At 61.4% G+C, this 26,785-nt stretch overlaps 2 protein-coding genes across 5 annotated transcripts; one reads left to right on the top strand and one right to left on the bottom strand.

Moving 5' to 3' along the window:
* Positions 1-890: 890 nt before the first annotated feature.
* GCK (glucokinase) lies at positions 891-14,339 on the bottom strand. Of its 4 annotated transcripts, none has more exons than XM_081102617.1 (10): positions 14,089-14,339; positions 6,648-6,907; positions 6,156-6,357; positions 5,712-5,831; positions 4,763-4,858; positions 4,489-4,588; positions 3,487-3,670; positions 2,607-2,762; positions 2,036-2,269; positions 891-1,780 (listed from the first exon to the last, which is right to left on the bottom strand). In XM_081102617.1, the coding sequence occupies exons 1-10, from the start codon at positions 14,131-14,133 to the stop codon at positions 1,636-1,638; spliced, it is 1,542 nt and encodes a 513-aa protein (XP_080958743.1). In that variant the 5' UTR covers positions 14,134-14,339; the 3' UTR covers positions 891-1,635. The 4 variants fall into 4 exon arrangements, with proteins under 4 accessions (XP_080958743.1, XP_080958744.1, XP_080958746.1 ...); XM_081102618.1 differs by having other exon boundaries at positions 6,156-6,385; positions 6,745-6,907; XM_081102620.1 differs by lacking the exons at positions 2,607-2,762; positions 5,712-5,831; positions 6,156-6,357; positions 6,648-6,907; positions 14,089-14,339 and having other exon boundaries at positions 4,763-4,796.
* Positions 14,340-15,481: 1,142 nt separating this feature from the next.
* YKT6 (YKT6 v-SNARE homolog) lies at positions 15,482-24,920 on the top strand. Its single transcript, XM_081101839.1, has 7 exons — positions 15,482-15,726; positions 19,082-19,164; positions 20,589-20,689; positions 21,493-21,597; positions 21,849-21,914; positions 22,731-22,832; positions 23,490-24,920. Exons 1-7 carry the CDS (start codon positions 15,623-15,625, stop codon positions 23,523-23,525), a joined length of 597 nt encoding a protein of 198 aa, XP_080957965.1. The 5' UTR covers positions 15,482-15,622; the 3' UTR covers positions 23,526-24,920.
* Positions 24,921-26,785: the final 1,865 nt, after the last annotated feature.

Genomic DNA, 26,785 nt, shown 5'->3' with positions numbered 1-26,785 from the left:
GGTCAGGACAAAGACAGCATGGCAAGCAGACCTGGAGCAGGAGTGGCCCTGCTGCCCCCTGCTGGATGGGGCGAGGCCTGCAGGCGGCCCGGCTGCGGAGCAGGGCCCCACGGCTTTTGTAGAACAAGGAAATATTTTAGGGCACCTTCTTCCCACCCCTGAAACGAAATTCACACAGAGCACTTGAAAAATCAATACCATGCCCTGCACTGTAGCCTCAGGACAGCTAGGCAGTAAATCCTGCCGAAGGGGACCCGATGCGTGGCCTCGACCTGGACGGGAGTGCATCGGCTCGGGGAGTGGAGTACCAGCTGCAAGAAGCTGCTGCATAATTTAGAGGCCAGAGAGCTAGCGACCGGAGCAGCGCGCCTGAGACCCAGGGAACGAGAGGACAGCTTGGCACGGCCTGCTCACAATCACGTCGTCGAGTTAAGCTCCGAATGAAGCAAGTCATCCCAGATTCGCTGGGGACTTCCTCTCACTGGAAATCATACAAATGTGTTTCTGTGTAAGTGGGTTTAGGTGTGGGACGGAGGGACCCCTGTTGAGGCAGACCTGGGGCAGGATCAGCCCCCAGAGACCAGCCCTGCCTCCTCCTGGGCACTTCCTGGGGCTCCCGGAGGTTTGATCAGGGCATCCACACCCCAAATCCCACAGGCAGGTGGGGCCTGGGCACATCTAGGACCTCTGACACCACCCAGATGGCATCAGTCCTGCTCCCACGGCCTGGTCTCTTGCTCCGTGTTCTGTCCGCCGCCCCCCCCCCCCCCCCCCCCGCCTTGCTGGCCGGAGGAAATAACAAATCAGTGTCTGCACACAGGTGACCACGTCTGTACACTGTCCCAAGTCCTTATGCACAGAAGTTAAAGAACGCGGACCAGGCCATGCTCTAAACTTTTAAAACTTTTAATTAAAAAAACCACCCAGTCCCATGTTGGGCATGAAGAGGCTGGTGGTCCCCTGGAGGCTGTGCTGGGTACTGCTGGCTGGTGTGTGGCAGCCCCATGGCGGGGGTCCTCCTCTTCCTGGGTCCTTGACAGGGGCTGTGGGGGCTGGTCTCTTGCACCTCCTGTGAGCATCCGGCCCTCAGGAGAGGCGGTGTGGGCGGGAAGAGGCTGCCATCCCAGGCCTCCTGGTGCCTCCTCTCCACTCTGAGCTGGTCCCTGCCCCCCGCCCCCTCCCCTGTCTCCAGGCAGAGCCCACCAGGCCTGGGTGGTCAGCAGCCCTGTGCCGTGGAGCCAGGCGGAGATCTGGCCAGGTCCCTGGGCTGCCTCCCCATGTGGGCGGAGTCCCAGGGAAGCCAGGCCACAGCAGGGTCCACAGGGCACCCCTCCCCAGAGCGGGGCCCAGGCAAGGCTGAACCAAGCCGGAAGCTCCAACTAAGTCCTGAGCGAGCCACTCCCTCCGGGTGGGGGATTCCAGCAGAAAGACAGGAGGCTGGGTGTCTCCATTTCTGCTCCTTGAGCCCCCAACCCAGGCAGGGCCCGGAGGCTGTCCCTCCCACTGACTCGGGAAGCCTGGCGTCTCCTTTGTGCCTTCCCATCGCCAGGCGGAAGCGGGTCGGGAGGCAGGCCAGGCTGGGGCGCCTGTGGGGAGTCTGTCCCCTGGAGCCTCCTCCGTGCCTGGCCGCGGCTGTCACTGGCCCAGCATGTACGCCTTCTTACAGGCCACCGCGGAGACCAGGGCGGCGCCGCGGCCGCTGCCGTCCTCCGACTGGATGAAGGTGATCTCGCAGCTGGGGGTCAGCCGGCGCACGCTGGCGTGGAACCGCTCCTTGAAGCTGCGCGGGGGAGGCCGGCTGAGGGCCCGCCTCCTGAGCTCCCCACTGCCGCGGCCTGCCCTGCCCCCTCCAGGGACCTGCCCTGCGTGCGCCCAGGGGCCCCTGCCCTGCCTGGGACCTGCGGGGAGGATGAGGTAGGTACCCTGGGACCCATGAGCAGCAAGAGAGCTGGGACAGTGTCCGCCCCGCCTCGTGTTTCCTGGGTGGAGACGGGCTGGGCTCTGCGCGGAGCGGGGCCGGGGGGCGCCGGCTCACCTGGGGTGCAGCTTGTACACGGAGCCGTCCACGCCCACGGTGATGCGCATCACGTCCTCGCTGCGGCTCTCGCGCATGCGGTTGATGACCGCGGCCAGCCCCGCGGAGCACATGTGCGCGGCGCGCGTGGACACGCTCTCGCAGGCGCGGCGCACGAGGTCGCAGTCGGCGGCCGAGGGCTGCAGCCCCAGGGTGCGCAGGATGTTGTAGATCTGCTTGCGGTCGCCCGAGTCGCTGCGGGGCGGGAGGGGCAGGGAGGGCGTCGCTGGAGGGCCCGCGGACCCAGCCAGCCTGTCACCCACCGGCGGCTCCCCCTGCCCTTTCCCCGCCCCGTCCAGGCAGAGCGCTTGGGGCGCGGGGCCAGGGCCAAGAAAGGCTCGGGTCCGCCAGCGACGGGCAGTGACCGGGTCGTGACTCCTCCTGAAGCCCAGGGCCTCCGCGCTGGCGTGGGCGGCACCGTCGCGCCTGCCGCTGTCGCGTGGATGGAGTGACAGGAGCCACGGAGGGGACACGCCTTGGTGCGGCCCTGGGGACGGAGGCCACCCGCCCCGTGGACCCTCCCCCCGCGCACCTCTCCACCTGCGACACGAAGCGCGTCTCAAAGGCGCCGCGCGTGCGCAGCTGCTCCGAGGCCTCCCCGCGGAAGAGCAGGTTCTCGTCCACCAGCCTCAGCAGCACGAGCCGCACCAGCTCGCCCATGTACTTGCCGCCGATCAGCTTCTCGTACCTGGCGGAGGGCGGGCGGCGGGCGGTGGGCGGGGGCCGGGCACCAGCGCCCCCTCGCGGCCACGGGCCGCCGCCACACCTTCTCCAAACCCGGCTCCGGCTCGTGCGCTCGGCTAACGGGGACCCGGCTCCAGCCCCTCCGAGAGCGGCCTGGAACGGACCCGCGCTGGATCCACGCGGCCTCCCACGGGCGACGGGGTGCTCTCGCACCGCCCGGGCATAGTTGGGAAATGAAGGCCCGGGCGCTGGGACCGCTCTGGGGCGCGCCCAGGGCATGCGCGGCGCCGGCACAGCGTCTCCGCCGTGAGCCTCCGTGTTTCCTCCGGAGGCGCCCTGACTATCAGCCGCAGCAGTGTCTGCGGCCAGAGACCACGCCAACGCGGGAACCAGCAGGGCCTGGCCGCAGCGGGGTCCTAAGGTACCAAGATTCAGGGCCAGCTGTGCCCTGCCCACCGGCAGCAAACGCCACAAAACGCTGCATCGTGAAGCCGCTAACGTGGCGGGGGCGTCTCAGACCTCCCTACGCCTGTCGGGACGGAGCGGGGCCCCGGCGTATCTGCCCACAGCCGCCCTTTCTCAGGTCTATACGCTCACCGGCCGGTTCACAGCGCGGCCCTACAGCGTGCGCGCCGGAGGAGCTGTCAGTCTGCGCCTCCCAGACCCGCTTAGAAACCAGCCCGTGATCTGCGTGCCCCCCCCCCCCCCGCGCCCGCGGGCGGTCTCACAGCTGCTGGCCCGGGTTCAGCGAGCTCTCGTCCACCGCGCGGTCGTACTCCAGCAGGAACTCGTCCAGCTCGCCCGCGTCCCCGAAGGCGCCCCACTCGGTGTTGACGCACATGCGGCCCTCTTCCCCCTCCACCAGCTCCACGTTGTGCATCTCCTCCATGTAGCAGGCGTTGCAGCCAGTGCCTGGGGGGGCGGCAGCGTCGGACCCACGGGACCCGGCAGGGGCTGCGCTTCCCCAGCCGCCTCTCCTACACGTCCCACCCCTCAACTCCCCTCCCCTCACCCCTCCCCATGCTCACCCCACCCCCTCTCCTGGATGCCCCAGCCCGCAGGAAGCCCAGGGCAGCCTTCCCTGCCCCCACCGCTCCCAGGCACACAGCACCTGTCCGCTGTATGGCCGCAGGTGGATGGACCCACCCCTCTGGGCTGTCCCTCTTCCCCACCAGGGAAGGGGAACACCCCCTCCTCCCCTCATCTGGCTGGTTGGGAGGATTGAGAGAAACGTGTCAAATGTGCACAGTAGAGATGGGTGCTGGATGTTACGGTTTTGTCTATGCTCCACCCTTGTTTCCTGGCTTTTTCCATTCATACAGTTAAGCCGCTCTGTCTTGGGCTCTGTTTGGGGGGGGGGGGGGGCGCCCTGAGGTAAGACACAGTGTGGGACCGGCTAGGGCAGGCTGGCCCTGGGTACGGTCAGACCTTCCAGGAAGAGATGACACCACTTTGCTTATTCTCGTCCACTTGGACAAATCTGTCTCATTTGGTCAATTTACCAGATAAAGTTTTTGATTAAATGTGATGGGCCAGGTGCAGGTGCGGCAGGCATGCCATCTGATGCAGTGATGCAGTGTGACTGCTTCCCATCAGGAGAGAGCTTGCATGGGGGCACCCCTGCCCTCCCCAAGCCTGCCCCGGGTGCTCAGGCCCCGCGCTGACTGTGGCCCTCACTCCTCAGGGCCTGAGGCCGAGGCCCCTGGACAGGGCAGGGCACGAGTCCTTACCCACAATCATGCCAACCTCACACTGGCGGTCTTCGTAGTAGCAGGAGATCATTGTGGCCACAGTGTCGTTCACCATCGCCACCACGTCCATCTCAAAGTCCTGCCAAGAGCACAGAAGGGGTGGGGCTGGGGCTGGGGCTGGGGGTCTCCGTTTAACCTGTCCTGGGCTGGCCCACCAAGGAGGGAGCGGAGACTCTCCCCGAGGGGACCCAGAAGGCCCTCGCTGGCATGCTCGCCTGAGGGGGGAGGGGCCAGGGAACAGGTGCCTCCTCACCCCTCTCCGCTTGATGGCGTCTCGCAGGAGCCCCACAATGTTGTTCCCTTCTGCTCCCGAGGCCTTGAAGCCCTTGGTCCAGTTGAGCAGGATGCCCTGTGGGAGGAGGAGGACCTCGGTGGCCGCTGAGGAGGGCCGGGGCAGGTGTGAAGCGGGGAGCTCCCTTGGACCCCAGACCCCACTTAGCGGGTGAGCAGACTGAGGCTCCCATAGTTCTGAGAGGTTTGATGACTGCACAACTGCTCACGGTTCTGCAGAGCGGGTCCCAGCAATTTGAGGATGTTTGTGTAGTAAAGCCCAGAGACGTCCCCCCAGAGTGAGGGTGTGGGTCTGGAGTGGAGCAGCCTGTGTGTGAGCAGGGTTTTCCCCTCCTGTGGCGCACCCACTGCAGACGAGCCACTGTGCTCAGGGCGCCCTGGGGGCTGGAAAACCTGCGCAGGATGTCCCTCCTGCTGCTGCTGTGTGTGAGGTTTCATGTACAGACGTGTGTGCTTGATGCATGCAAATACACGTAAAGGTAAGGTGTGCACACAGCGGATGTGCTTGTGTTTGCATGTGTACTTGGCGTGGGTGTCATTGCCAAGCCTAAGGCAGGGTTGGGCCTCCGCCCGCACACCTCAGCCCCAGCACAGGGGTCACCAGTGATGACACCGGCTGCCGGGGAGCCCAGCGCTGCCACTGCCCACCGGGCCGGCCACTGACCTCGGTTCCCTACTCGTTCGTGGGGCTGTGAACAGGGTGATGTTATGGGGGGATCAAGGCAAACAGTGAAGCCAGCCAGCGTTCGTTCCCACAGTGTCATGGGTGCGGGCGACAGGCAGTTTCCCAACAAGGGAGTTGTGTTTGAAGGCTGCACGGGTGCCTTTCTCCCAGGTGCATGTCCGTCCCTCCCTCGTCTGTCTGTCTGTCTGTCTGTCTGTTGTCCCCTTGCCCAGCCCCTGGGCCCCACCTTGTCGATGTCTTCATGCCTCACGGGAAAGGAGAAGGTGAAGCCCAAGGGCAGCTTCCTGTGCTTCATCTGGTGCTTGTCCAGGAAGTCGGAGATGCACTCAGAGATGTAGTCGAAGAGCTGGAAGCGCGTGGCCACAGTGGTGGGCGGCCACAGCCCGTCCCCTCCACCCAGAGCCTGCTCTGTGCCCCCAGCCCCCAGGGAAGCCAGCTCCACTGTGTGCAGTCCCTCCACTTACTGGGCCCTGAGCCTCCCCTAGAGTCCTGCCCACGGCAGCCCCAGGACAGGGTGGCTCAGTCATAGAAGACTATGACTTCTGTTTCCTCCAGGTGTCCTGGCCACCCCCCTGAAGCTGTGGAGGACTGGCCCCCGCAGGTGGACAGGTGGGTCCTCACCCAGGTGGGGAGGTGCCCCTCCAGGACTAGAGCCTGAGGCCCCTCTCACCATCTCCGCGGTGCCCGTCATGGCGTCCTCGGGGATGCAGTACATCTGGTGCTTCGTCTTCACGCTCCAGTGGCCGGCCTCCCCCTCCCCCACCTTCACCAGCATCACCCGGAAGTTGGTGCCGCCCAGGTCCAGCGAGAGGAAGTCCCCAACTTCTGCAGCCACAGGGAGAGGAGGAGGGAAGGCAGGAGGCCCAGGAGTACTGGACAAGGGGCTGCAATGCCGGACGTCTGGGGACACCACTTTCAACAGGGGGGAGGGGGTCAAAGGTGAACTGGGAAGTCCATGAGAACCCCCAGCTTTGAACTGAAGTCACCCCCAGTCTAGAGCTCAACTGAAAAACTAGTGAAATGGCCCAGACTCAGGACTGGGGGCGGTGAGGGGGGCAAGTGACCACAGGGAGTACTTCCCCAATGAGATGGGAAGAGCCAGGTCCTGAGGCCACGGTGAGCCTGCAAACCCAGGTGAGGGTCGTCCTGTCTGGGGCCCAGCCTCCGGGGGCCTGATTCCAGGCTGCTGGGGCCAGAGCTCTTGGAGGGGCCTGGGGACAGCTGCCCCGCGGGGCGGCCCCACCCTTGCCCTGCAGTACCTGAGCCTTCGGGGGTGGAGCGTACGTAGGTGGGCAGCATCTTCACGCTGGCCTCCTGGTGAGTCTCCAGCCTCAGGCCACGGTCCATCTCCTTCTGCATCCGCCTCATCACCTTCTTCAGGTCCTCCTCCTGCAGTCGGAACTCCGCCAGGATCTGCTCTGCCTGCACAGGGGCGGGGAAGGCTGGGTACTGGGCACTCCCCACTCACACGAGGGTCTCCTTTGCTCTGGCCCTGGTCCGGGGCGATGACTCAAATCACTACAGTTAAAAACAGCTCAGCAATTAGAGCCTCACGGATGGGCCGGGGTCCAGGGTGAGGGCAGAGGGCCGATGCGGGAGGTGAGGCGGGGAGGGCGCTAAGCAGGAGGGCGGGGGAGGCCAGGACAGCCTGTCTGACGGGCGAGGGGCAGCGGCACTACTGGGTGAGGGACGCAGTCGCTCCCGCTCCAGGGCTGACACTAAGGGCGTGAAGGGACGGTGTGCACACTGGCCAGAAGACAGTCAGGGCAGCTGAAAGCACTGCTGTCCAAAGCGTGGCAGGCTCTGTGGCCATGGGGGTCCCTGTGCACTGACAGGAGCCAGGCCTGTGCAGCCAGTGGCACCTTCCCTGCGAGTACGATGGCCTGGCAGGGTCTCCTCCTGAACCTCCTGGGGTGTGGCCGGCCCCTCCTGAACCAGCTGCCCGTGCCCATGTGCCCCCAGTGACCGGACCTTGCTCTGCTCCGTGTGTGGGTGGTTGGCTCCCGCCCACCTTGCACAATAGTGCACCTTCCTGAGAGGAGGCCGCTTGGATTCACTGGCTGTTTGGACCCAAAGGAAAGGAGATACTTGATAAAAGCTGTGGGTCTCCTCCACGTAGGCGCTGGGAAGCCAGCCCAGGTAGGGAGTAGCATATGGAAGGAAGACAGGCCCTCCCCAGGCCCAGGGACCACCTGTGATTGGGCTCAGCCAGTGGCGGGTGAAGGAAGCCTGGTTTAGCAGGAGAAGGAAGGTCATTGCCCCCTGAGGCTGTGAATGCAGCTGTCCCACAACCATGAGGAGCCTCGGCGGAAGGGAAGGCTGCTGGCAAACCACAGATGGGGTAGAGGAGCAGACACCCACCCCCAGGTGTGGCTATGGGAGGGTTTCCAGTTTCCTGCGGCCTGGGCACTCCTGGTGGATGCATGTCCTAACGCAGGAGCCGTGCCGCCTATCAGGACCACAGGACTTCACATGGAGACCTAGGGATGGTCAGAGGGCGGCTGACAAAGCACACGAGCAAACACGCAGATTTGAGCACCAGTGTTTGCTGAGTGGGCGCAGCCCGCGGCTCCTGGCACTCAGGAGGCCAGTGTCCTCAGCCCAAGCCGACCACTCTGCCTCCTCTCTCTGTCTTTTTGGTGTGGTTGTTGATCCTCACCCGAGGATATTTTTTCCGTTGATTTTTAGAGAATGGAAGGGAGGGAGACAGACAAACATTGGTGTAAGAGAGACACATTGATTGGTTGCCTCCCGCATGCACCCCAACCGGCGCTGGGGAGGTATATGCCCTTGACGGGAATTGAACCCTTGACCCTTCAGTCCACATGCCAACACTCTAACCACGGAGCACCGGCCAGGTGCTATCATGCTCTCATAGGGACAATACCCCAGACCCTGAGCTGGGTGCTCCATACAAACTCATACCTGCCTGTGGCCCAGCATGTGGGAGGCCCGGCCTCTGCCCGCCTCCTAAACCAGGAAAGGCTCAAGAAGCCATGCACCTGCCCCAGGACAGAACTATTCCCAGGGACCAACTATAAGCCACTCACGGGCTCTACGCCATGTGACCCAGGGACTGGGAGGCCCTGCCCACTGGCCCCTCTGACCTGAAGCCTGCCCTGACTCAAGGCTCCACTTTCTCCCGGCTCACGCACACCTGCTGGGCCACCAGGTGAGGAGGAAGTAGTTGCACTTTGCAGACCCACCTTCCATGCCCCTGAATTGGTGCAGCCCTTAAGTGCATCCCAATTAACCCTGGAAGGATGCCAACAGTGACTAATGGAGAGGGTGCTAGGCTAGTTCGGGGTGTGGGTCACTCATTGACTTAATGTCTGAGTCCCTGAGTTGTGCTCCATCTGCGGGTACAAAAGTGACTGGGTTTTAGTCCCCAAGGAGCTTACAATCCTGGAGGAGAGAGCAGACAGCTGTACAGATGGACACCGGACGCTTGCATCCTTGGGGAGCTCAGAAGAGACCAGTGGGGTCACAGAGGCCGAGGACAGGGTCCTCAAGATTCTTCCTGCCGTCCTGGTGCCGAGGGGTGGCCCGGGAAGAGGGACATTCCCAGAGGGACAGCAGGACAGTGCCAGAGCATTGGCAGGAGTGCAGGGGTTTAGAGTGGCCTGAACTGGATGCAGGCAGAGGCGCTGTGGTCAGCAGTGTTTGGGCTGAAGAGGGCATCTGGGTTGGAGTGCAGACCCTTCCAGATGAGTAACCATGACAACACCAAATACACAAAGTGTGGCTCCCAGCCAGAGCAGGGCTCCCAGGAGCATGCACCCCCTCAAAGGGGTGCAGCAAGATAAATGGGGGTTGGTGAGCAAAGCAGGCTCCCAAGAGGCCAAACCCAACACAACAGAGATAGAGTGCACCCACAAAGACTAGGATAAAAGAATCCTATACAATAGAGGGAATATGCAAATTGACCATCACTCTGTCACAAAGATGGCTGTGCCCTCAGTGGAGGGGGGGGGGGCGTTCCATAACACAAGATGGCTGCTCCCACAGCGGAGGCCAAGCCTTAACGAGCCTTAACGAGCAATTAGCAGGGACCTGAGGCCACACCCCCTGCCTATCAGGCTTGACAAGGGTGGGACCGGCCGGGTCTGGATCTAGCCCAGCCGTGGGCAAACTACAGCCCGCAGGCCAGATCCGGCCCCTTTCAAATGAATAAAACTAAAAAAAAAAAAAAAAAGACCGTACCCTTTTATGTAATGATGTTTACTTTGAATTTATATTAGTTCACACAAACACTCCATCCATGCTTTTGTTCTGGCCCTTCGGTCCAGTTTAAGAACCCATTGTTGCCCTCAAGTCAAAAAGTTTGCCCACCCCTGATCTAGCCCAATGTTGGGGGGCTGGCTGGGTCTTGGCGCACGTGGGTGGGTGGGAACTTGACTCTGGGTGCCATGGTGTGGTGTGCCCCAGACTCTGACAGGAGGAAGATTTTCATATACATTTTACAAATTTTCTTTCATCTCTGACACTTCTATTATAGAGAAAGGGCAAATAGCAATATTAAAATATTTCCTCTAATTAATCCCCTTTTAATATGCATGAATTTCGTGCACCAGGCCTCTAGTCAAGAATGATAAAAGCAGAAACAAATCACACAGAAAACACAAGTGAAACAACAGTTAACTCAATGAACAAATCCCACACCCAGTTCTTTAAAAGACCAATGAAAGAGCAAACACGTGGGCCGACCAAGGATGAAAGACAGCAACAAGCAAAGGCACAGATATTCACAGGTGAAGTGGGGCAGCCTGAGAGCCCATGTCCTTTCCTCTGGCCCCAGCCCCAGCCTACGCCCACTGAGAGCTGGAGGAAGACACGGCAGGGACACCAGGTAGGGCACCACCAACAGCCACGGCCAAGAGGCTGGCAGAGGGCAGCTAAGGGCACTGGCCTGGGGTAGCCAGAGTGGCAGCAGATGTCGTGTTTCCTGAGCCTCCAGCTACAGGCTGTTGGCACTCGGACCCCCCTGTGCCCAGGAGTTCGGAGACAGGATGGATGTGGAGGGGTAAGAAGCATTTACAACGCAAGTCCCAGGCAGTGGGGGCTGGGGCCTCGAGGGACCCCAGGGACGAGTCTCCCTGCCAATACCTTTCCATCCTGAGGCTCTAGTGGTGGCTCCTGAGTGCCCTTCACTCTGCTGTGGGCCTGGCCTGGCCTTGGCAGGGAGCCGGGGTGGGGGTGGGGGCTGGGGCACAGGAGGGGCGGGGCCAGCACTTCACATGGCTGGGCACCTGCTGAGTGTACCATGAGCTTCCTTCCCTGTGGGCAGAAGCATGGGCTTGGTTACTGGAAAACTAGAGGTCTGCCCCCAATATTCGTTCTCTCTGTTAGAGTCTCTAAGTATTTAACGGGCGATACATTGGCCAGAAGTTGAGTACGACATTGTGTGTGTGTCTTTAGGAAACACCCACCACTGCTTTGTAACCAACTGAAATCTCTGCCTGCCCATCAGTGGGCTTCTGGGGGCTGTCTTTTTAATCCTCACCCACGGTCATGGTTATTGATGAGAGAGAGAGAGAGAGAGAGAGAGAGAGAGAGAGAGAGAGAGAGAGAGGAGAGAGAGAGAGAAAAAGAAACATCCATCAGTTGCCTCCTGTACGTGCCCCAGCTGGGGATGGAACCCCAGCCTAGGTGTGTGTCCTGACTGGAATGAATCCCGAAACCTTTTGCTGTACCAGGAAACGTTCCCAAGGGAGCCCCCGGCCAGGGCTGGGCTATTCTAACAGCCAGCTATCAGTGATTCTCATGGCCTTTTTCTTTACCACTTTATGCATTCACGTTTCTCATAGTTTGTTCAGGGAACACCACACCTCCTGGTGAGCCTGGGGGGCTGCAGGGACGGGGAGCAGGGGGTGCTCCCCAGGCATGCCTGACCCGTGTGCCCAGAAAGGGGCCTGGGGTCCACCAGCTGGATCTGCGCTGCTCCAGGCTCTGCTCTGGCCAAATCCAGGAGCCCGTGGGCGGGGCCGCAGGGCACACCTGATGCGTGCGCCGCCGTTCCCGGAGCCTGCCTGTGGGTAAACGTCATGGGCAGGGAGGGGCCAGCCGAGGGGGGGTTCTGTGTGTTCTGGAAGGGAGTGTGTCACGGTGGCGTGAAATCCGCTCCCCAATCTCTGCTGCAGGGCTTTCCAGCACTTCGTTCACCGGCGGCCTTCTGCAGCAGGAGCCGGTGCACCCTCTCCTCTTTCCCTGCCGCCGCTGCCAGGCACACTGGGGGGTCTCACCCACACAGCAGCCGGGGGCCTTTTCAGAGGAGACACTGAGGCCTGGAGGGACTCTGCTTCCAAAGGCTACTGCGCTGGGAACGGAGGAGCCGCCCAGCGTGGGTGCAGGTGCTAGATGTGGAGGCGGGAGCCTTCTCTCCCCTGGGCCGGGCCGTTCTGCTCTCTGGGACGCGCTCAAAGGGGCTTCTTTATCTTCTGCCACCCCTTTCCTCCCAGGGGCAGGGGGTGGGGCAGCTGGACCCACCCAGGTCTGTCACCACTGCCGGGTGGATGGTCAGAGGCTGCGGCCTCTGCAGGGGGGCCAGCTCAGCAGGGAGGGTGGGGGGGTAGATGGGCTTGTGCAGAGCTGGCTGACCTGCTCCTGCCCACGGGGAGCTTGTCCCCCACACAGGGTTTTCTCACACTCCCCCCGAGCTGGCCCATCCCAGCACACCTGCTGGCCTTTCCTGCAGAGGCGGGAAGCAGGGCAAGCACAGGGCTTCACCCCATTGCTGAGCCTCCTTCTTCCTGGGGGCAAAGTGCCGGGCAGCCTGAGGGCCAGAACGGAGGGGGGTCAGCTCCTTCCAGGCTACAGACCGAATTGTGTGCCCAAATCCACAGCGAGGCCTTAACCCCAATGTGATGGTATTTGCAGGTGGGGCTTTGGGAGGGGATCAGGGTTAGAAGAGGTCATGAGGGTGGGGCCCCGAGAGGAGATTAGTGTCCTATGAGAAGATGGAGAGCTGGTGCCCCTCATTCCCCTCACTGCACCGCCCCCCACCCCCATGAGGACACAGTTGGGAGTTGGCATCTGCAAGCCCGGAAGAGGCCACACCAGGACTGGCCACTCTGGCCCTGACCTCGGACTCTAGTCTCCAGAGCTGTTACTTATGCTGCTGCGTCCACAGAATTTGTTATGGTGCCGGAGCCAACTAACACACGGCCAACTGGACATGCTTTGAAGCCCCTGTGTCTCCCAGGCCCCAGGTACTCGTGGGGAGGGTTGGACCAGCAGGAGGGTCCAGTGAGGAGTGGGGGAGTCCAGACCAGGATCGCAAGGGGTCCCCAGCGCCCAGTTTTAGGACAGCATCAGTGGGCGCAGACCTGCCCCCAAGGAGTTCTAGAAACTGTTCGGAGCTGACATCTATGTGGTCAAGCCCTGTGGCCACACAGCTCTGCAGGTTATAGAAGGATGACCATAGGTAAGGCCTGGAGGTCAGTACAGGTGAGAAGGACCACAGAAGCGGACGAGAAACCAGCAGCACTTAGGTTCCCTTCAAAGCACAATTTTTTTGCATTAAAATAGTATTTATCTTGATGATGGACGCTTTTGTTGCCTCACTGACGCACGTGCCTCACTCTGCTCAGCCGGGACCAGGGTGTCGGTGACCCTCGGCGGCTACAGGCAGCCTGGCTCCTGGCTAGGACCTGCACCCCTTCCTCTGGAGCAGAGACGGTCTGCCCAGTAGAGCCCCGCGTCCCCTGGACACACAGGAAGGGACAGGGGCCAGCCCGCATCTGGGAATGGGTTCCCCATGGCAGCCACAGCCCCTCACACTCTTGCCACACCATCTCCCTGCTCGTCACAAAGACACCCCCCACCCCGTTTCTCCTCAGGTGGCCACTGGGCTGTCTCCAAATCCTGCCGGCATGGGGACCGCGGGCAGGGCCTGCCCGCCTGGCTTCCTGCTGGGGCGCCTGCCCGGGCTGGCGGTTTTCTCCTGACATCATCAGCTCTGCCAGCAGCAGAAGCAGCGCTGTTTGTGCTGACCTTGTTGTTTCAGAGGAGGAGGAGGCGTGTGAGGTGAGAATCATGTCGCAGGGAAGGACCAGGCCTCTCCGGGGCCCCCACTGCACCCCAGCCGGGCGCTCGCCCTGGGGCCTGCCCTTCTCCTTGCTCATTACTTGGTCTGGATTTCTCTCTGTTTTGGAAAAAGTAACTGATCTCTGCTCCTCCCAGGAGGGAACGGCCCTCGGGCTCCCCATGAAGAGATTCCTTCGAGGACGAGGACATGTGGGCTCCTGAGGCCTGTATCGTGTCTGCTGAGCACTGTCTCAGGACAGGGCTGCTGGTCTTCCACTAAGACCCCAGGCTCTAAACTCTCCAGACCCCAAACCAACATCAGCCGCTTCCCGGACCTCTGGCCACCTACCTTCCAGGCCTCGGGCTGGAGTCTGGAGCAGGGAGGGGCCTGGTCTGCTGGGAGGAAGGGTCTTTCTGCCCAACACAGTGGGTGCCCAGGACTCCCTCCCAGCAGGGCTTCCCTACGGAGCCTGAGCATCAGTCAGCTTCTGAGCGGCAGGCGCGTGTCCGAGCTAAACCCACCCCTGGGTGCGGGGACCTGGGACAGAGGCTTCCAGAGCCAGAGGAGGCACAGCTACCTTTTCCTTCTTGGCGGTCTCCATCCCGGCACCGTCATCCGGCATCCGCACCGCAGCCCGCTCCTGGGGGCTGGGACCCCTCCGCTTTCCCAACAGGTTTCGGAGCAGGACTGTCCGAGGCTTCTCCCAACCAGGGTTGGCTGGCCTGGGCGCCTGGGCCACTGTGGTCCCCCTCCGGCTGGGTTCTGGCTGGAGCTTCAGTCACAGAGTTTCCTCCTTTTCATCGTTCCCAGCAAGCCCACCAGCCTCGTCTGCAGGGCTACACCCGGGACCCTTCCCCACAGAGGCCTGGTCAGGCCGGGTGTGGCCGGGGCAGGGCCATCGCTGGGCTCCGCTCAGCTCTCAGGCTGTGCTGAGCTGTGCTGCGGCTCGGCCTCCAACAGACTCAGCAGAAAAGCTGCTGTCCCCTCGGTGCTGGGGACAGCATTTGAGCAATTAGGCTGAAGGTGACTGTTTCTCTCACACCCTAACCTGCTTCCCGGAGCTCAGCTGCCACCCAACACTTCCTGCGGAGACAGGTGTGCGGAGACCAGGTGTGCGGTGAATTCTCCTGGGGGGGAGGGGGGGGGGAGGCAGCGCTGCCATGGCAACCAGGAGCAGGGCCTCCGCAGGGCTGGCGGCTGGTCATTAGAGCTGCCATGCAGAAAACGGGCTGAAGGCAAAAGGCCTCCATCCCCATCACCATAGCAACAGCCCAACGGCCTTGTCACCAGACTTGGCCACCTGTTCAGGTCCCCAGGCCGGGCCACACCCTAATGAGCAGGGGCCCTGAGAGTCGGGAACCAGAGGAGAGGGAGTCGGCAGCCCGGCCCCGCGCGGCCACCCGTGCCCAGAGCCCCCGCGAGCTCCGCAGCTGCCTTCGTGGCTAGTCTTGTAGCGTCCGCCTCGCCCAGGGGGGACCCGAGCGGCTTGGAAGGTGGTGGAGCTCCGCTAGGTGCAGAGGAGCGTGTCCAGCCAGCGCACAGGAGCCGGACTCCCGGGACCCAGCCCGCAGACGTCGACGCCCCTTCCCCGCAGCCTGCGGCCCGGGACCTGCGGACTCGGGGACCAGGCCTGAAGCTACACGGAATTCCAGGTCCCCGCCGTCCCGACGCTTCCCCCCGGGGGTGGGCGTGTGTCCTGACTACGAGCGCCATTTGCCACCAAGGGCGCGAGGGGACTGCCGCCCGCCCTCCGCGGACCAAGCAGCATCTCCACCGCGCAGCCAGGAGGCGGCCTGGGACTGGACGATCCGGGGGCTCTGGGCGGCTCGGGGTGGGGGGACACGGGGGACGCGGGGGACGCGGGATCGCCCTGCGGGGCGGGGCCGGGAACACGCGCATGCGCACCCCCCCCCCGCCCCGCGCCAGCGTGTTTCCGGCCAGACTCACGCCGCAGGCCTCGGGCGGCGGCCCTGACCGGAACCGGAAGTGGGCCCCGAGCCGGGAGGAGGAAGCGGCGTCCGACCCGTCAGCAGCCGGCGGTCTCGAGGGGCGGCGGCTACGCTGCTCGCTGCTCGCCGGTCGGGCGGGCGGGCGGGCGCCCCGGCGGCGCCATGAAGCTGTTCAGCCTGAGCGTCCTCTACAAAGGCGACCCCAAGGCGGTGCTGCTCAGCGCCGCCTACGACGTGTCGTCCTTCAGCTTCTTCCAGAGGACCAGGTGGGCGGGCCGGGCCGGGCCGGGCCGGGCCGACGGCGGGGCGGGCGGGGGGCGCGGGGCTGGGAGGCGGGCGTGGCCTGCCGGACCGCGGCCCGAGAGGGGCCGATCTGGAGACGCTCCCGGACTCTGCTTTTCACGCTTCCGCCCGAGAAGAACGACACGCGGCCTGGAAACGCAGACGCCCCGGTCACGGCTGGACGTCTGGACCGGTCGGCCGAGGCGCGGAGCCTGCCTTTTAGCCCCAGTGACTCTCAGGGTTCCGGTCCAGGCCCCGGGAGCCCGTGCGCCCCCCCAGCGCAGCGGGAGCGGTGCTGGCGGACTCTCCCTCCGGGATGAGGTCGCTGAGGCCCCGCGAAGGCGGCCGGCGGGACTCGGCCCGGCACCAAGGGTTCTCCACGGGGACCCGGCAGGACGCAGGCGGCTGTGGGCTTTGAGGGCGTCCGGGCGCTTTATTGCAACAAAGTGGGTGTTGGAAGGAGGACGGGCTTCCAGCCCTTCCGTGGGCGGGAGGACCCCGGGCGGCCGGAGGGGGCCCTAGAGCCTGTGTGGTCGGAGCCCGGCCCGTGCCGCCTGTGCTTCCAGGAGCGTGTGTTCCTGCTGAGAGCGCCTGGCGGGATCGGAAACAGTTTCTGTTACTTGGTTGACTTGTGTTTTCTTTGGGGTCCGCCTTGGGGTCGCGGCTCTGCCCCTGGCCTCCGTCCTGTGCGCCCTGTGCCTGTGCCAGCCCGGCTCACTCCATGCTTTTCCTTCCTCCCTGTGGGCGAACGTTGAAGGTGCCCGGGCTCCCGTAGGACCGGCCCCTCGGGAGCTTGGGATGCCCGACCCATCCCCGGTGGCTGACCCACAGCAGGACTGTCCGCAGGGGCGTTTCCGGGCAGCGCGCACTCCAGCTGGGCTCTTGGTCTTTCTCCGGAGGCCCCTCACGGCGTCCTTCCCATCTCACGGTGACCAGACCCCAAGCCTGAAACCTTCTAATGGTTTCCCAGCTTTTCTTAAAAATCCTCACCCGAGGATACTTTTCCATTGATTTCTAGAGACAGTGGAAGAGGGGTTAGGCAGTGGTTCTCAACCTTCTGGCCCTTTAAATACAGTTCCTCCTGTGACTCAACCATAACATTATTTTCGTGGCTACTTCGTAACTGTCATGTGGCTACTGTTATGAGTCATCATGTGAATATCTGATATGCAGGATGGTCTTAGGCGACCCCTGGGAAAGGGTCGTCTGACCGCCAAAGGGGTCGCGACCCACAGGTTGAGAACCGCTGGGATAGAGAGAGAGACACACATCGATTGGTTGCCTCCCACACGAACCCCTACGGGGCTGGGGACCCTGCAGCCGAGGTATGCATGCCCTTGACCAGGAATCAAACCTGAGACCTTTTGGTCTGCAGGCCAACGCTCTAACCCAGTGATGGCGAACCTTTCGAGCTCGGCGTATCAGCATTTTGAAAAACCCTAACTTCACTCTGGTGCCGTGTCACAAATAGAAATTTTTTGATATTTGCAACCATAGTAAAGCAAAGACTTATATTTTTGGTATTTATTTTATATATTTAAATGCCATTTAACAAAGAAAAATCAACCAAAAAAATGAATGAGTTCGCGTGTCATAGGTTCGCCATCACTGCTCTAACCACTGAGCACCAGCCAGGGCCATTTCCCAGCTTGTCTGGCCCTCGTATGCAGGCGTTGACAATGAGTGCAGTTCTGCCTTATCTAAGAACAGTCTTGCTCTAAGCTCTGTCTGTGGTTTTACCGCAAGGATTTCTTATTTGGAGACTCCGTCTGCGGGATTGCATTCGTGTCACCTGACAACAGGGATAGGTTCTGAGAACGGTCCTCACGTGGTGTTGTCGCGCGAACGTCCAGGGCGCGCTGACACCTGGGCGGTGCAGCCCACTGCTCACCGAGGCTGCATGGCACAGCCTGTCACTGTGCAGAGTACGCAGGCAATTGGAACAGTGGTGTTTGTGCACCTAAGCAGCTAAATATGAAAAGGGAAAACAGTATCAGAGGTAAAGCGCCCTGTGCAGGGCTCTCTCCAGGAGTGCAGCCGCTGGACTGGACGTTGCTCTGGGTGTGGTGGGAGCGAGTGGTGAGTGAGGTGAAGGCCAAGGACATGACGGGCATGGCTGTGGACTTTATACCCTGGACACCAAGGCTACATTAATTTATTTGTTTTTCTTCACTGATACATTAACCTTAGCTTACTATTATGTTTTTACTTGATAAACTTAAAATTTTTTTTTAAGTCTCAGCCGAGGATAGTTTTCCATTGATTTTCAGAGAGAGTGTGGAGAGGGAGAGACAGAGAGAACATCAATGGTGAGAGAGAATCATCTGTCGGCTGCCTCCTGCACACTCCCTACTGGGGATCAAGCCTGCAACCCAAGCATGTGTCCTGAGTGGGAATTGAACCATCACCTCCTGGTGGTCGACGCTCAGCTACCGAGCCACGCCAGCCAGGCTGTTTCCATACTTTTTTTTTTTTTTAATATATATTTTATTGATTTTTTTTACAGAGAGGAAGGGAGAGAGATAGCTAGAAACATCGATGAGGGAGAAACATCGATCAGCTGCCTCCTGCACATCTCCTACTGGGGATGTGCCCGCAACCCAGGTACATGCCCTTGACCGGAATCGAACCTGGGACCTTTCAGTCCGCAGGCCGACGCTCTATCTACTGAGCCAAACCGGTTTTGGCTGTTTCCATACTTTTTAAGGAGCTTGTTGAGCCCAACAAATGCTTCTGCTAAGCCCTTCCCTGTGAATTTTCCTGGAGGTTCTTATGGGACCACTGTTGCATCTGCAGTCTGTTGTTGGCCAGAATCTCATTGTGTGGCCCCCAACAAGCTCCCCTTCCCTCTAAGCCTTTGTCCCAGCCATTTTCCATTTCCATGTCCCGGCCAAGCTGCTGTCCTCCATTCCTTCCAGGGCACACGCCATGGCCGTAACTGGCTGTGCACCTGCCAAACAGTTCTGGCCGCTTGGGTTTTTCCAGAACAGGCTCTGTCTGTCCTCTTGTTGGAAGTGAGTGGGGCCTGTAGAGCAGGCGCTGGCTTCTGCTTAGCTCCCGCGTCCCAGATCCGCTCCGACCAGGCTGTGAAATGGACAGCAGCCCACAAGTCTGGACGAGGGTTGTTGGGGTGAGCTGGGTAGTGAACAGAGGTGGTTTGAGTGGCTGAGACGATTTGTGACTCTCTGGACCTGTTCGCTTGCAGGGAGTTTACCATTTGTCTGAGATTGGGGGGCAGGAAGGGAACCAAGGAGCAGCGCCTGCTTGCAGCTGAGCCCAGGTCGCTCGCCCTCGTGTTGGGACAGGTGACGGGAGGAGGTAATGTGTGTTGTTTCTTAGCGTTCAGGAGTTCATGACCTTCACCAGCCAGCTGATTGTGGAGCGCTCGGCCAAAGGCAACAGAGCGTCCGTCAAGGAGCAAGGTAAGAGGACCCTCCCCGTGCGTGTGCGCTGGCCCGGCTGCCACGCCGCAGGCAGCCTGCGCTGAGCACGCCCTGCCACTCGAGGAGACGAGGCTGCCGGGACCCACTCGCCAGCCTGGCCTCTCTTCCCTCCTCCTCCGCTTCCTTCTGCACACACTTCTGTGCCCTCTGTGGGCGACTAGCTGCTGGTTACGGTTAGCCCCAAAGCTTGGACGTGCTTCCGATTAGGGCCCATCTCTCGGAGCAGTAGCAACGCCTCCTCCAGAGTGTGGGCCTCTCAGAAAAGGGTTTCCCGCCTGCCCTGTCAGGGCTGCTGCCTCCTGTGTGCTTAGATGTGGACAGGAGGCGAGTGTTGTACAGGCACGTCCGGAGGGGTGAGCGAACTTCTGGCAGAAGCAAGGGCTGTTGCATGATGCTGGGACTGTGGGTCCCGGGTGTGGAGGTGCTATGTCCAGGGTGATGGTGCGGGCGGAGTCGGGGCTGTGTTCTGTGGGACCCTGTGTGCTCACCTCTGGTGGGGCAGTGGGATCCTGGACATTTGAATATTCTCAGTCCCCTCGGGGGGGACTTGGCCTTCTCAGCTTGGTACTCAGGGACACTTCCTCAGACCTGACCCCGCTTCCCTGTGGTGTGTGATTTGTCTCCGTATTTGAGTGTCTTACTTGGGGATGACTGCCTGGAGCGTGTCGGTGGTGAGCTCCTGTCCCTCACATCCCTGCGGTCGTTCATTTCTGCCTGTTTCTGATTTCAGGGCTCACGGCTTCCCTCGCTTCCTTAATTTGTTTTCCTTGTTTAGTTCTGAGTCTCCTGGCTGAGAGTCTTAAAGACAAGAAGGTTCTTCCTTGTCAGCTGCAGTCCTTCCAAGTGACAGGAGTTAATTCTGTGGGTTGTGAATGTCCGGCAGAGCCCTGTCCAGGCTGGCCTGTTGCTACTTGGACACTCACAGTTCCCTGGAGACCCCAGCCTGTGTGGGCCCCTCTCCTCGCTCCCTTCCTCCCCTCCCCAGAATGGAGCTGGCCAGACAGGACCAGAGAGCTGATTTCCTGACTTGGGGCCACGCTTACAGGTTTTTAAAAAACGTGAGACTACGTTGCTTGCCCAGGGTTTCCTCAGTTCCGGAGCAGAGCCTTAGGGGCTGACGCTCCCCGAGACACTGCCAGGCTGGGCCTGGAGCTCAAGGCTGTGCCTGGAAAGGTGCCCTCAGATCCTGGTTGAGCGCGCCGGGCCTCGGTGACATGCTTATGGCCATGCTCCCGCTGTGTCTTGTGTGTGTCCTGTCCCGTGTGCATCTAGTCCTGTGTGCAACCCGTTAGGCTGGTCTGCAGAGCTTCGTTGATCCAAAAGGCTGGAGCCCAGCAGGTGACGGGTTGACTGCTTGGAGGTGGAGAGTCTAAGGCCCTCCTGCCGTCTGTGTGTCTCCTTAGAATATCTGTGCCACGTCTACGTGCGGAACGACAGTCTGGCGGGAGTGGTCATTGCTGACAGCGAGTACCCGTCCCGGGTGGCTTTCACCTTGCTGGAGAAGGTGGGTGTGGACTGGGCTGGACTGGATTCGGGTGGATGAGTGGGACTGGGGCCGGGGTGACGTCAGTGCCCGAAGCCTAGAGGGGAGTAGTGTGTCCACCGTCAGCCGTGGTCAGCTTTCCCCTCGCCCTCCCCAGGCTCCTCCATGGCACCATTTCCTGCCCTGTGTCCAGGCTCGTGCCCCAGGGCCACGGGACTCCCCGTGTGCCCACAGTCTCCGCCTCTCTTCTCTGGGACAGAGCCCTTGGCCAGCGGTGGCTGTGCTCTCGCCTTAGTTACCCACCTCCAGCCCTGCCCTGTCTGACCTGCCTCCCCTCCACCGAGCCACCCTGTGCCCCTTCCCTGGTGTGGTCCACACCGCGTGCTCTGGATCCGTGTACCTTAATCCAGCTCTTCACATGAGCTGATTACAGACGCCTCAAAGGCACTGCCGTGTCTTGTCCCCAGAGGACTGATACACTTACGAGCACATGAAATTGGTGGTGGCTTAAATCTTTCCTTTTTGAAGAATTGGTTGGAAAATTAGAGGACTAATTTTCTCTGGTTCCTGGAAAATCATGACCTGGCAAAAATGGAATTTGTAGTTTAAATTCTAATACTTGTATCGCTCACCAGCTGAGGTGTGTCTCAGGCTGGACACACTTGGACTTGAGAAGGAGGAACTTGCGCCTGGACTTTCCCTTCCCGTTGGCTGTTTGCCTCTGCCCTCCCGGGCCCCCGGGGGCCAGACAGCCTCTTGGGCCAAGTCCTGTTGCCGTGGGTGCAGCGAGCACAGGGGTGTCACTGAGCAACTTGGTCTTGCAGGTGCTGGATGATTTCTCCAAGCAGGTGGACAGGATCGACTGGCCGGTCGGATCCCCTGCTACCATCCACTACACAGCCCTGGATGGCTACCTTAGTACCTACCAGGTAGGGGCCCAGAGCCTCGGGAACCTCCCAGCCTGACAGCTGGGCGCGGGGACTTCCTGGCCGCCTTGATGTGGGCCCCGGGGGTCTCGGGGGCTACGCGAGGACCTGGAACCTGGGTGCCGAGCAGGCTGTTGCTGCTGTCGCAGCTTCAAGTAGCCTGTGAGAGTGTGTCCAGCTGGCTGGGGTTTGAGCTTTGATTCTAGGTGGTCACTCCAGTCCTGACGTCGTTTTTATTTTCGGCTCTTTCTTAGAATCCCCGAGAAGCTGACCCCATGAGTAAAGTGCAGGCTGAACTAGATGAGACCAAGATCATTCTGGTAAGGAAGCCAGAGATGAGGCTGCAGGGAACTGGGTAAAGGGCCATGCGGCCTTGCTTTCATCTGTACCTTAATCCAGTTAACTTTTAAAAAAATGCCTTTTTATTGTTTCAGAGAGGAAGGGAGAGGGAGAGAGAGACAAACATCAATGACGAGAGAGAATCATTGATTGGTTGCCTCCTGCACGCCCCACACTGGGGATCGAGCCCACAACCTGGACATATGCTCTGACCAGGAATTGAGCCGTGACCTCCTGGATCATAGGCCGACACTTAACCACTGAACCACGCCAGTTGGGCAATCCAGTTAACTTTGGTGATGCGAATCCGAGTGACTAGGCCCATGTGGAGATGGGGACCTTTTGCTCCTTTCTCACTCCAAGCCTTTTCACATGTGTGAAATCGGGCTCAGTGGGCCTGGTGGCTGCTCTGGCAATGGCCATGGGGCAGTAGTGGGGGGAGGGGGAGGATGTGAGCAGGCAGTGGGGCTGTGGCCCTTTCCCCCCTTGGAGAGGGTCTGTGAACTTACAGGCCCCTTGAGGGAATCGGGACGTGCCCTGTCCGATGCACTGGCCACCTCTGCCTGCTTGGCTGTCCATGCCTGTGTCGTGCAGGACTGGGACATGCTCTCTGCGCCAGTAGACCCTTCTCGGTTCCATAGGAAGGTCACGGGTCCTGGTGCATGCCCACATCGGACATGTGCTGGGTGCTCGTGTGGGGGAGGGCTCAGGGGACGTGCTTGCCCCTGATGGGCTGGATGAAGGCTGTGGCCACTCGTGCTGAACGGGCAGAGCCCCACTTCTCTTCCTTCCTGCAGCACAACACCATGGAGTCCCTGCTAGAACGAGGCGAGAAGATAGACGACCTGGTGTCCAAATCCGAAGTGCTGGGAATTCACTCTAAAGCCTTCTACAAAACGGTGGGTACCTGGCGGTCCCAGGCCCCTTGCCGCGAGCAGGACCAGCACACCCTTGTGGCTTCGGTGCTGTAGCCGTGAGCGAGCCGGGGCCTGTCCCCGTCTTCGGGCTGCCCTGCAGGGGGCGCAGGCGGGTTCAGGCTCTGAGCCTAGGCTCACCCAGGTCTGCTGTTGGCTGAGTGGTGGGGTGCAGCATCCCCAGGTTCTGACGCTGCCTGTTCGCAGGTTCCTTGCACAGAATCTCACTGAGCAGTGGGGCGAGTTCGCTTGTTCTCCACACGCTGTTGCTTTCGTGTGTCCCTTGAGGGGAGCTGGCCGGGGGGGTTGGGGTATCTGAACAGGAAGCAAGAGAGGAGGTCACAGGGGCCCAGGACCTAAGTGGGAGCCACTCTGTTGTCTGGAGAAACACCAGAGCTGCCAGCCTTGTTGGGTAGAGGGTGGGCGGGGGGTCCTCAGCCAGCGCCCATGCCCATTTTTGTGTCGGGTGCCTTCCTGGTGGCAGGGCGGGCGAGGAGGACATGGTTGTCCGTGACCTGTTTCCAGCTGCTGGGAGGCGGCAAGGATGGGCATCACCAGTCCTTTCCCCTCAGTGCTCAGGGCTCCGTCTGTGTGCCCAGGCCACCTCCTCAGCCCCTCTTCTGTTCCTCTGTCTCTTTCTAGGCCCGGAAGCAAAACTCGTGCTGTGCAGTCATGTGACCGTAGTCCGCAGAGGCCCCCTTGCTGCATCCCCGTCATTCCATCAGAACCGCGGCTTTGGGAGATGCCTCGGCCACAGCAAGACTAGAGCACCGTCACCATTCACTGGAGCTCCTGGAGGCGCCGAGGCAGCGGAAGGGACCTGGGGTGGGGAATGTTCAAATTCATGTTTCTGGTCATTTTTGAAAAGATAACTTGAGGTCCTCAGAGGTATTTTGGGGCCAAAGGAAACCGTAAACACTCCATGACTCCTGCAGATGCCGAAGGGCTCTTGTCTAACCTGTACATCAACTGTGTTAACGCTTCAGTGAGGGGGTTCTCTATCCACAGGGCGAGGTGTGACAGCACACACTGGGTTCTCCTGGGAAAGCCGCCAGGGTCACGGGGGTGGGACAAGCAGGGTCATGAGGAGACAGCCCCTGGGATTCACAAGTTCTGAGACACAGTTTGCATTTCTGCTGGGACTGACTTCCACTGACTCCTTGGAGGTGTTGGAGGGGGCGGGGCACCTGCCTGACCTGCACTTGGCCTTGAACCTGGATCCCAGGCATGTGCCTCTGGCAGCAAAACTGTTTTGGCAACCACCTGGGCCTGCGTGTCTTAGCAAGTGGCCTTCCCGTGGCCACTGTTACTGGGCATCAAGAGCAGGTGCCAGCCAACCAAGGACCCAGCACCCCACTTGTCTGAGTGTGGCAGTCCCCGTCCGTGCTGACTCAGTCCCCCCTCCCCCCATCCTTCTTGACCCTCAGCAGCAGGAAACCAGGCCACAGCAGCCCAGGCGATGGCCCAGCAGGTCCTGGCCCCTTGGCCTGCCTGGTCCTGGGTCATCTGCCCTGTCCACACTGCCTCCTTGCTCTGCGTGCCACCTGCGGACAAGGTGCCCTTGCTGGGGTGGCGTCAACCTGTGTGGTCTCACCCAGGGGTCCTTCTTTGAGTGTGCTGGTTCTTGCCCAGCCGAAGGTCCCACTCACCCAGCAGGAAGTGCCAGCAGCCCCAAATCTCGCTTGGGCCAGAGAATGGGATCTGTGTGGCTTCTGAGCACCTGCTCCAACAGGTTCACCTGCCGGCTGCCTTTTTCCCTGGCACTGCTGGCCTCCCTAAGGATGCTCCCTGCCCGTGTGGTTCCTGCCGGACCACGCCTGAGGATGCAGGCCCATCGTATTCGTGGCGCCTGAGGTGGCTGTGACTCCACTTGGGACAGTTGGGTCATGGATGATGGGGAGGACTTGGGCGAGTGTGGATTTGGAAGAGGGAGGGTGGCTGGTGGAGGCCCTGTGCCCATGTGCTCCCTGTTCATGTCATCCGGCTAAGAGTGTATTTTAATAATTGTTGCCTAACTTTTCTTGTGTTGTTGGAGAGGTTCCTATCTGGATAAAGTTGTCTTTTGAAATTCCCAAAATGGTCCTGTGCTTTGTTTGAGCCTCGGGGGGTTTTGGGGGGAACCCTTCCTCAGTGCCCTCTCTGTGCAGTGCACCCTCTGTTCTCTGCTGTGCAGGGGGAGGGCGGGGCCAGGGATGGGGGCTGGGTGTGTGAGCGGGGGTGGGGGCAGGGAGGTGGCATTTGCCTTAGCCCCAGGCACAGGCTGTACCTTTCTCAGGCCTGGCAGGAGCCAGGCAAGGGAGCAAGCAGAGCAGACCCTGCAGGTGTGCGAAGACCCTTGTAGGTTGGGGAGCCCAGTTCAGGGAGTGGTCCCAGCAGCTGGTCCGGGGAGACTTGGCAGCCTGGCCCGTCCTGGCCCAGGACCCTGCACTCAGCTCACACAGCGTGACTGTCCAAACCCACAGCAGCCCTTCCTATGGAGGCCCGGGGAGCTCTGCCCAAACAGGCGCTGTTTAGAAGCGACAGTGGGGGCCTCCTGACCTCCCTCGGCCGTGGTGCCCGCCTGCCCACAGGCCTGCCTGCGTGCTGGGATGCGATGTCCACCTCAGGCACAGGAACCGGGGGGCCGGGCAGGAGGCGCCTCTGATTACAGCTGATAGGCCTGGGTCTAGGAGACACCGCCCGACACCGCTCTGGCTCTGTCCTACATTCTCCACCCTCTCAGGTCCCTGCGTGCTGCCAGGGGGAGCCCACGGCACCGAGACACTGATGCCAAGGGCCTCCTGGCCTGGGCCTGGCAAAGTGTCTGCCCCGGGGCGGAGCAGGAGGAGGCGGCCAAGGTGGTCCCTGGGGTCCCTGCATTCTCAGTCTCGGGCTCACGGGGCACTGAGGTCTGGGGTGGTTTTGAAGTCCCTGTTTCTGTCCCAGGAAAGCACGTGGCACAGGCACAGGCAGGCAGCAGCAGGGCCTGGGGTCGGGGGTGAGGGAGGCCGCTGCCTCCACGTGAGGGCATCGGGGAGGGAGGAGGGGAAAGGCCTGCAGCTGGGCCCGAGGGCGGGCCACGTGCTCTGATGGCCTTAGGAGCCGGTGGTCAGTCAGGTCAGCAGCCATGTGGTCAGTGCTAACAGCCTCAGAGGCCGGGGTGGTCATTCCCGAGGGAGGCCCAACAGACTTCGTGTTCTGGCTGCAAGGATGCACTGGGTGACATCCTCCCCCTGAGGGTCAGGTCCGGGCACAGAGGGTGGGCAGAGCCCAAGCAGAGGAAAGGCCTGGGGGTGTCCCGGGGTGTCATGCTGGGGCCGCTGCGGAGGGAGCCTCCTGGGGAGCGCCAGGCCCTGCCACCCCAGTCCTTCCTCCCGCCCTCTGTCTGGGCACCTTAGGCTCAGCACCAGGCAGCCCTGTCCCCCGATCCTGCTGGGAGCTCTGGCCATGTGGACCTTGAAAAGCCTGCCTGGTCCCTGCTGTCCTCGCCTGCTGTTTCATCTTTGCCTCCAGCAGCCACCACTGTGCATGGGTAACATGGGTGTCTGAACTGTGCAGGCCTGTGTGCTGTCCGCACAACCCAGGGTGTGGGCTCCCGTGAGCAGGCGGGTGGCCATGGACACCACATGCCCCAGCCCCTGTGGCCGGCAGTCAGCAAACCACGCAGGTGGGGTGGCTGATGGAGGGAACGACTCGGTAGGTCAGTGCAGCCCAGCCCTGCAGCTCCTCCCAACCCAGACACCACTGGGGTGACTAGAGAGGTTGGGGGTGCATGTGGGGGGTCAGGTATTGAAGCTGTGACTTGCGGCTGCACAGAGGGACCCCAGACGGGTTGTCCACCCTGACAGGCTCAGGAAGGTCTGGACTCAGCCTCTACAGCCAGGCCCGGCGGGGCCCCACGGAAGGGTCTGGGTGAGGGGTGGGGGGTCCCAGCAGAAAGCACGGAGCTGCACATGAAG

Source organism: Myotis nattereri, assembly GCF_964212035.1.
Source record: "Myotis nattereri genome assembly, chromosome: 11".
In the NCBI taxonomy this organism is placed as follows: Eukaryota; Metazoa; Chordata; class Mammalia; order Chiroptera; family Vespertilionidae; genus Myotis; species Myotis nattereri.
This window is presented reverse-complemented; position numbering and strand designations above follow the sequence as displayed.

Excerpts from the sequence above, each read along its gene's own strand:
- GCK (XM_081102617.1), bottom strand. The coding sequence starts at position 14,133 with ATGCCGGATGACGGTGCCGGGATGGAGACCGCCAAGAAGGAAAAG. Across the intron at positions 6,358-6,647 it reads CTGGAATCAGGCCCCCGGAG|TACTCCTGGGCCTCCTGCCT; the intron begins GCTGGGCCCCAG and ends CCCCTTGTCCAG. Across the intron at positions 2,270-2,606 it reads TTCGTGTCGCAGGTGGAGAG|CGACTCGGGCGACCGCAAGC; the intron begins GTGCGCGGGGGG and ends CCCGCCCCGCAG.
- YKT6 (XM_081101839.1), top strand. The coding sequence starts at position 15,623 with ATGAAGCTGTTCAGCCTGAGCGTCCTCTACAAAGGCGACCCCAAGGCG. Across the intron at positions 15,727-19,081 it reads AGCTTCTTCCAGAGGACCAG|CGTTCAGGAGTTCATGACCT; the intron begins GTGGGCGGGCCG and ends GTTGTTTCTTAG. Across the intron at positions 19,165-20,588 it reads AGCGTCCGTCAAGGAGCAAG|AATATCTGTGCCACGTCTAC; the intron begins GTAAGAGGACCC and ends GTGTCTCCTTAG.